Consider the following 8,694-nt stretch of genomic DNA (forward strand, 5'->3'; position numbering starts at 1 on the left):
AGCCAGCAGTTCACAGATGCTGAGCTGTACTATTGTGGGGGCCCGGCCCAGTGTGGCTACACAGGGCAAGTCCTGTGGTTAATGCTCTCAGAGGGACTTTGGCTTCTGAGTTGCATTGGGCTTTTGAAAAATGTTCCCTCCTGCTTTTATCTAACTCGCTGCTTGGCAGAGCAGCAGTGTGGCTGTGAAGTGTTCCTCATGTGCTAACAGCATCTTCCCTAGAGGACTGCCTTCCAGCTTCTCCTCCCCTTTTCATTAGCTCCTGTGCTAATGCTTAATCCCATCACTTACGCTGCAGAATCCCTGTGATGATAAGAGGCACAAGGATATCTGGTCCAAAGAGAAAACATGTGATCGACTCCCCAAGTTCCTCATTGTGGGACCTCAGAAAACTGGTAATGTGAAAACTTTATCTAAAAATAGATTGCATCTTCCATCTCATTCCTCCAGTGAGGAGAGCTGGAAAGGTCTGTGTTGTAGATCTGTATTGCTGCTCTTCATACAATCTGCCAAATGTCCACAGAGGACATCTCAGGGAATCTCAAATTTGTTCTAAACAAAATCCGGCAAGTCTGTTGCTTTGAGGCTTGACACTTTCTTAGCACCAGTCCTTATTTGCAGGGAAAAACCCTACCTGCAGAGTTATGTTCTGGCTTTTCCACCCAAGCTCAGAGAAACTGTGACCTTTCTTAGTTTGTCACAAGACATAAGCTCTCAGTGGGACTAAACACACGCTTAGCAAAGGTTACAGTGAATGTCCCCTGGTGCCTTTATTGTGACAGATATGTGTACCCACTGCATACTCCATGTCACTGTCAGTAGGAGGCTGAGATCCTCTTTTGTCTGACCTCTGTCACCACCTCTTAACTGCTACAGCATTGTGGTTGGCAGTGACATGACTGTGTGTGTGTACTGTCCTGAGGAGTCCCTTCTAGCCTGAAGAGAGCAAGATCTCTTCAGCCAAAGCCAGGTCTTCAGACCTTGGCTTTCTCTGTAGTGCAGTGAAACAGCAGGCACCAGCCCAGCCCAGCAAATGGTGATCCTGGCCTACAGCAAGAGGCTTGTCCCAGGCAAACTGTTGTCTCTGGCTTTTGTCACTGTGAAGCTCTGTTGGCATGTGTGCAGCATGGGTCCTCTGGATCATGGCCCAGGCTGCTTGCAACTGCACAGTAAGAAAACCTTGTCCTGGCATCTGATTTATTGACCCGTGGAAGCCCTACAGCTGGGGGCAGAGCAGGATTATCAGGCTTGGCTGGGTAAAGGGAAAACATTCACAGCAGATTCAGGCCACGCTATCTCTAGCTGAATTCCCATTTGAGGAAATTAATGTTCCCAGTGCATCTCCTCCCCGAATGTGTGATATTGTCCTGCAGTGCCCATGTCACCTTCTGGTTGGCAGGTATGAGTTCTGCCACATAGCAGTGTGGCTGCAGTACTGAGAGGAGAAGAGTGGGAACAGCCCAACTGCCTCAATGTAGCCAACATGGATGACAGTTGTGCTACCAAAGTGACTTAAATCAGCTGCACGAGTTGAAATCTGGGACTGAACTATTGAGCCATGCTCAGTCTCAGAGTGTTTGGTGTCTCTGCTGTTGTAGCCTGCATGAGGAGTGGGTTAGCCATATATGGCAGCAGTGTGTCCACTGGGGGTCTGCGCTTTGCAGCATAGATAAAGCTTTTAATTCAGCCAAACATTCAGCCAACATTGTGAGTGGTTCCTGCTATCTTGTTCCTGTTGCAGGCACAACAGCTGTGCATTTCTTCTTGACCATGCATCCAGCTGTCACCAGTAACTTCCCAAGTCCATCCACTTTTGAGGAGATTCAGTTTTTTAATGGACCCAACTATCATAAAGGAATTGATTGGTAAGAATCCTGATGTGTGTTCTTCTGTCATAAGTTGCATCTGTATTGTCTTATCCTGAATGTTCCTGTGTGTCCATCTCAGCCCTATTAGTAGCTTCTCCATTTCTGACTGTTTGTTTTCATTGTTACTGCTCAGCACATGTACTCTATTTGCCTCCTAACCCAACTGCTTGCTTGCAGGAGTAGGACAGATAGTTTTGATCTTAATGTCTGCTCCCAGCAGATACATAGGGCTGTTACGGAGCTTTATAAATTAGAGAGTCTTTGTTGAATCCACTGCTATCATGAGATTTCTTCTCCTTTGACAAGCAAAACAGGCAACAATGTGCTTGTTTAAAAGTTCTTTGCCGTTTCTGAGTTAAGACATACAAGACAGAAGGGAGGACTTCTATACTGTTGTTCTGAGCCCTTTAGATTTACAGAAATATCACTACATGTTGTGCATTGACTGCAGTTTCTCTTTGGCCACATGCACACCCTCACCTTTACCTGTACAAGTATGCAATTATGATGAAGCGTTTCCACCCGGCAGAGAATACAAGCCACTATGGCACTACTATGCTGCTGCTAGTCTGTTGAGGAGAAGCGAAGACATCATTTTGCTGTGTGTCATTTCTTTGTTGTGCCACTCTGCTCACCAGTGTCCTTGTCCATTTGGCAGGTACATGGAATTCTTTCCAATCCCCTCCAATGCCAGCACAGACTTCATGTTTGAGAAGAGTGCCAATTATTTTGACACAGAGGTAGTACCAAAACGTGGTGCAGCCCTGCTTCCTCGTGCCAAAATCATTAGTGTTCTGATCAACCCTGCAGACCGAGCCTACTCATGGTATCAGGTAACTTTCCTGAACTGTTTTGTGGATGAGCACGTGAGAAATATTCCAGTAGGGTGAGGCAAAAAGCCTGGGGACAGAAAGCCACAGATCCACTTGCGTAGGGAAACAAGGGAAAATGATGCAAGCTGGAAAGGGTGGACAGTTATGTACAAAGGCAGTGGTGGCTGTTTGTATTGAATCAGTGGGGTCTGCCGAGAGATGGCATGGGGAGGGAGGGAGGGAGGGAGGAATTTTATTTTCCTCCTCCTTAATTCAGCTTATGTTTTTCAGCACCAGCGAGCTCACAATGACCCTGTGGCACTCAATTACACCTTTTACCAAGTGATCTCTGCAAAATCCCAGGCCCCTCAGGAGCTGCGGAACCTGCAAAGCCGATGCCTGCTCCCTGGCTGGTATTCCACTCACCTAGAGCGCTGGCTAACATACTTCCCTTCTGGGCAGGTAGGAGGTGTAGCTGCACAGTGAAATAGATTAATAATGCTTTGACAGTGCTGACTTTGAAAGAGATCATGCAAAATTTCTGGGTGTAGGGGATGAACACTGCTGTCTGGCCTGAAACTAAGATGACAAAGCAGGAACTGGTCTCAAGGAGTCCCTTCTAGTTTTAGTGTAGAGGAGCAGAGAGCAAATCTCTGTCTCTTCTTCCCCTGCTCCTTCTCTTTTCCCAGATTCCTTCCCCTCTGTCCCTTTATATATTTTCGTTTCACCCTTTCTCTTATCTTTTGGAACAGGAACCACAATTTACTTTTCCTACTGCAAGCCAATAAGAAATCATGCTTAAATACTTCAGTTTTGCACTTTACTGTATTTGTAAATGTAAATGACTACAAGATGATGCTGTGATCTCTCAGATAGCTCCACAGGCTTGAGAGGTTCAGGAAGAACAGCAGTATCAGCGCTCCCTTCCTTTCATCTTGACAGCCTGCAGCCCTGGAATCCCCTACAGGCCCAGCTGGTGTTCATCCACTTGCTGTGGTTTCATAGCTTTAAAGAGAAGCTCTTAGACTCTGCCAGTTGTTAGCTTCTGTGTTGTGAAGTCTTTAACTGCCTGCAGAGGTTTAACTTTGCAAAAGGTCAGTTAATATACACTGCAGACCACTTCTGTCTCAGAATTTCCAAGACATTTATAAACTAAGACGTTATGAGCCAGAAAATATTTTTTTCAATTTCTTTCTGATACTGCAGTTATCCTCAGACAGTCTATATTCCAGCAGTCTTACAGTGCCCATTAGTCTCTTGAGATTGCTGCTTTGGCAGTCAGTAACTGTACATGATAGATCTGCCAAGACTAAAATTAGAGAGAAGGGAAAATAAATCAGAGACCTATATCTCTGTTACTGTCAGAGTAAGACTACAGCAATTCAGCTATTTGTCATGGAATAATTAGCAGAAACAGTAAATGATTGGTGCCACATTGCGAGGAGAAGTTGTGGTGAGTAGATCCTTCAAGACAGCACGATGTGTAGCCAGAAGCTATTGTATTAATCCTGCAACCTGTGTCATCTTTGCATGAAAATTAAGAATTAAATCAATAGCTCAGCCTGCCTCTTTCATAAAACTAATGCAGGAGCTGATTACTGTGTTCCTCCATGATTGTGGAGCTGGAGTAGACATAAAATATACCATCACATTCCTGGGCTTCGATCTCATTGCCTTACTGTTCCTGGAGATCACTGATGTGAGGAATAATAGAGCCAGGGACACCAATTGGATGGTCACTTTAAAAAAGGGAAAGAAAATTGCATTGCATGGCCACTCTTCGTAGTGTTAGTTTTGCATTGGCACACCATTTCTATACTTGCTAAGGGTCACGGTCTGCTATATTCCCCAGAGTTCAGTGCATGACTATTTTTCTTTTGAATAGTTGATACATCAGCAAAGTACTGTTCTTTATTGTCTATTATATGTATGTGCAATAGGAGAATAATCTTAAGTTACGAAAGAATTCTTAACATAACAACTGACATCTGAAAAAAGGATACACAAGACAATCTGTAATTAATGCTATTGCTGGACCTGAATACTGGCTTACAGGGAAGACTGGCCAAAGCCAAGTTCTGAGACAAACTCTGTTGGCATTTACTGTCCTGGAGTACAGGTGGCCCTTATCGTAACTTCTCTGTCTGCTACATCCTCCTCTATTGTGTGGTTCCGGAATAAGCAGACACCAGTAACCTACACTCACGTGAATGAAGGCAGTGGACAGTTGTGAGGACTGGAAAGTTCAGCACAAGCTGTCGGAGGCTAAGGGGGCTGCTATTATTTCATTTCAGATTCTCATTGTGGATGGTCAGGAGCTGAGACACAACCCTGCCTCTGTAATGGACAACATCCAGAAGTTCTTGGGAGTTACACCACTCTTCAACTACACTCAGGCCCTGAGGTAAGGAAGTCATTTTTGGAGAAGCTACTTTCTTAGCCAAGTGTGATACAATAAGCGTTTGATTGGAACAATATATCTCATCTCTGACCACAAGGTCTGCAAAGGTTCCAGAGGTATGTCTAAATGTTAAAATTAATTTCGGGTGGCTGTGTCTGGATGGCATGAGACACTAGACTGGACTCATAACTTAGTCCAACAACAAAATAAAGGGGGAAGGGCTGTTTTTTGGCACTGGCATGGAGAGGCATGAAGTTGCTCACAGCAGTAATTACAGTGTTTTTCATTTGGTCTTTGTGGTTTCAGAAAAGGTGCTGAAGCTATTAGAGCTCCTTATGGCTTTGTGTTTGTTACACCTTGAATCTGGCAGAAATCAAAGAATTTGGGTTAAAAATGAATGAGAGGCTGCTCTTCACCTTGATGGAGATTAGGGACACAGCACAGAGTTTTGAGATAAAGAGGAGTCTGTTATTACAGAAGATGAGGACTTGACAGCCGAGTCCTGAGGAACTGTTAGCAGAGGCAGTACCTCATTGCTACCAAGTTGAAGAACATTAGTCAGCCATGACTACAATGTTCTCCACAGTGCAGTGTGAATAGATTAAGTAAGTGCTAGCTGAAGGTGAACAGAGTTGGTATCAGTCTTCAGTGGCAAGCCCACTGGAAATCTGGAATGTTGTTCTTTGCTGCTGAAACCCGGCTTTTCACACTTTTCACACCTTCTTTGCCAGATCAGCCTATGCTAGCTGAGGGTAATAGGTGTGTCTGTGTATGTGTGTAGGCACACTGCCATTGCTCTTCCTTTAACAGTAAGGATAGGAGTACCAATTTAGGCCTCCTCCTTCTCCTCCAGGTGTTTTCCAAAGGAGTGGCACATGGCTGCCCCAGGGTGTGCAGATCTAAAGAAATGTAAGATTTCTCGGAAGCCTTACTTGCAGCAGGCCATCACAATCAAATTCTAAAAACAACAAAAACAAAAAAGCAACCTGAATTGCTCAGATTAAAAAAAAAAAAACTGTGATAATAAATTAAGGATTGAACTGGGAAATACCTGTGGAGCTATAAAGTTTCTGCATCTACTAATTGGGTATGTGGCCATATCTTCTAAATATCAGTGTCCTTTTCAGATTTGATGAAGCAAAAGGATTTTGGTGCCAGCTGTTAGACGGAGGAAAGACAAAATGCTTGGGAAAGAGTAAAGGAAGAAAATACCCTGACATGGATTCCTCGGTGAGTAACTGTCAAATTTGTTAGCAGCGGCAGATGAGCTGTATACACATGGAACACAATGAGCATACCCACCTGGATTTTTCTACTGCTGCTGATAGGAAATGACCTGAAGACCAGTGACAGAAACATGGTACAGGGAACATTTTCTTTCACGCTAATATAGTCTGTCTTTTCCATGCAGTCACGGCTGTTCCTAAGAGACTTCTACCGGGAGCACAACATTGAATTATCCAAGCTGATGAACAGACTTGGACAGCCCCTTCCAACCTGGCTGCGAGAGGAACTGCAGAACTCCAGCTGGAGTTGAGAGGGACTTGCCTGTTCCCAGTGCCACTGGGATGTGTGGTGCTCCAACGTGTGCTATGATGCCATCTCTCGTCAAGCCAAAACAAGTGGACAATTGAGCAGTAGCAGAGAATGTGCATGTGGAGCCTTTCCCCACCATTGGGAAGGGCTGCTGCTTCTGACACTGTCCTAGGGCATGGAGTGCAAATCTCATTCTGGAGTATTAATGGTGCGTCACACTTTGACTTTTACTTGCAGGAAGGATTTGTAATGCCTGTCCTACTTGGAGCAGGAGCAAGAGCACGGTTAACACTTTAAGTTACTCTTTTCAGTATATGAAACAGGCACTAATCGGAGGGTTGTCTTTCACCTCTGAGTCCAGAGAAAAAGATGTGAGAGGTAAGATACAGAGCCCACGGATGAGAAAAGAGGAACAGCTTAAGAAAAGGGGAATCTACTCCAGTGAACCTCAGCTTTTATCCAGTAATCTCTTATTTGGCAACAGCAAGGTACAAGAACACCTCTTTCCTCCCCATAGAGTACAGTGGCCACGACCATTACTTACAGTGCCACGGTGTGTGCGTGTGCTGGGGACTGCACCATCTTGGAGACAGATGTAACAGGCAAAAGATTGCCTGTCCTTATCTGCAATCCTGCTGGTGCAATATGGTGTGCAATGGCTCTGGTCCAGGGGCAGTGGGAGATAAGGCAAAGCTGCAGACATTGACACCAAATTAATTTCTTATCTTAGGGAAAAGGTTGCCATACACAGCAGCGTGGCAAGTATTTCTCTTAGGGGCTTCAGCCATTTCAGAAGATACCCAAGGAATGATGAGTCAGTCCCCTTGAGCACTTTGGAGGCCTGTGTTAGCAAGCACAGTAGCTGGGGAAGGCAAAGCTCAGGTACTGGTAAATAAGGCTGAAAGCAGACAGTTCAGTTCCCCCTGTCTGATTAACTTTAAAAAAAAAAAGCAACATTTTTTTGCCTATCCAACAGCTGCAGGGCATCTACCATGTATGATAATACCTGTTTAATCCCCCTGCAGTCCAGCATCCCCCTGCAAGGAGAAATAAAAAACTCAACCCACAGTAAGTACCACTAAGATACAGGGAGAGCTTAGCATTTTAAGCAAAAATGTGGTTTCCTGTATCTAAAAGGGGCTGTTTGTTTAGACTGCTATTTCTGCACATAGTCAATAATTTAGTACACTACGGTGCTGTGCCTCCTCTTGCAGTTTGTTGGATAATTTTTCTCAGAGGAAATCCTCCATTATGGTTGTACATGTTTTCTGTTGCTGAGCCATGGGCTTCTGAATTTGTGTGGGCTGTTGTCCCTCCCTCCTGGGCACAGATGGACCTGTCTTGCTGCAGTTCCAGAGAGGGACAGGATCCATGTGAACACAGGTTATGGAAATTTCCACAACTGTCACAAGCTCCTTTTCACCTACCAGAGGAGAAAAGTTGCTTCAACCAAGCTTTTCCATTGAGCCTTAGGTATTGTGTATTTCTGATTGAATGGTGCATTTACCGTTGTATGTAAATGTATATAGTATGCAATATAGTATTTTATTTCATGTGCCCTTGGAAAGGGTTATTTTGTGCAGCCAAAAAAAAAGGACAAAGACTAGAAACCCCTCTCTCAGTCCTGTTAGAGAGAAGAGCCCAACTTCCTGCACTGGATCATGTATAGCATCATTCACATTGAATGATAATGAAGAAATTCCTGGCTCTCAAAACTGAGCACAAGTGTCTGAATAAAGGCTAGAAGTAGTAGTAAGTGGATTCAATAAATGTACTACTTATTTTTCTTCCTTGTGATGATTTGGAGTGATGTCGTGGAGCGTAAGCTGGTAGAAAGATTAAAAAAAAAAAAACCTGGAAAACATTTTCCAGTTCTTACAGCTGATATTTACAGCTGATATTTGAGAGGGCAACAGAAGTGTTTGCTTTAATTATAATTGAAATATCCTTTCGCAGCTGTAACAGTGTAGTAAAAATGTCTTTCTTGGTATGCGCAACTGGAGGCTCACAGAAGCCAGTACAGCAGAGAACCTGTGGTCAGATACTCACCCTTATTGGTTTGCACTAGTAATGAATT

General features: G+C 44.2%; 1 protein-coding gene across 16 annotated transcripts in view; it reads left to right on the forward strand.

The window, feature by feature from the left end:
* Positions 1-8,403, forward strand: part of NDST2 (N-deacetylase and N-sulfotransferase 2) — a 129,813-nt gene extending 121,410 nt beyond the window's left edge. For all 16 annotated transcript variants that reach the window (XM_090145022.1, XM_090145023.1, XM_090145028.1 and 13 more), the window contains 7 exons: positions 299-395; positions 1,742-1,865; positions 2,527-2,701; positions 2,972-3,142; positions 4,975-5,084; positions 6,209-6,311; positions 6,493-8,403. In XM_090145022.1, coding sequence (XP_090001148.1) covers positions 299-395; positions 1,742-1,865; positions 2,527-2,701; positions 2,972-3,142; positions 4,975-5,084; positions 6,209-6,311; positions 6,493-6,618 — 906 coding nt within the window. In that variant the 3' untranslated portion in view covers positions 6,619-8,403. The remainder of the gene's footprint in view (positions 1-298; positions 396-1,741; positions 1,866-2,526; positions 2,702-2,971; positions 3,143-4,974; positions 5,085-6,208; positions 6,312-6,492) is intronic.
* The last annotated feature ends 291 nt before the right edge of the window (positions 8,404-8,694 follow it).

Source organism: Phasianus colchicus, chromosome 8 (genome assembly GCF_987193195.1).
Source record: "Phasianus colchicus chromosome 8, bPhaCol1.hap1.1, whole genome shotgun sequence".
Classification (NCBI taxonomy): domain Eukaryota; kingdom Metazoa; phylum Chordata; class Aves; order Galliformes; family Phasianidae; genus Phasianus; species Phasianus colchicus.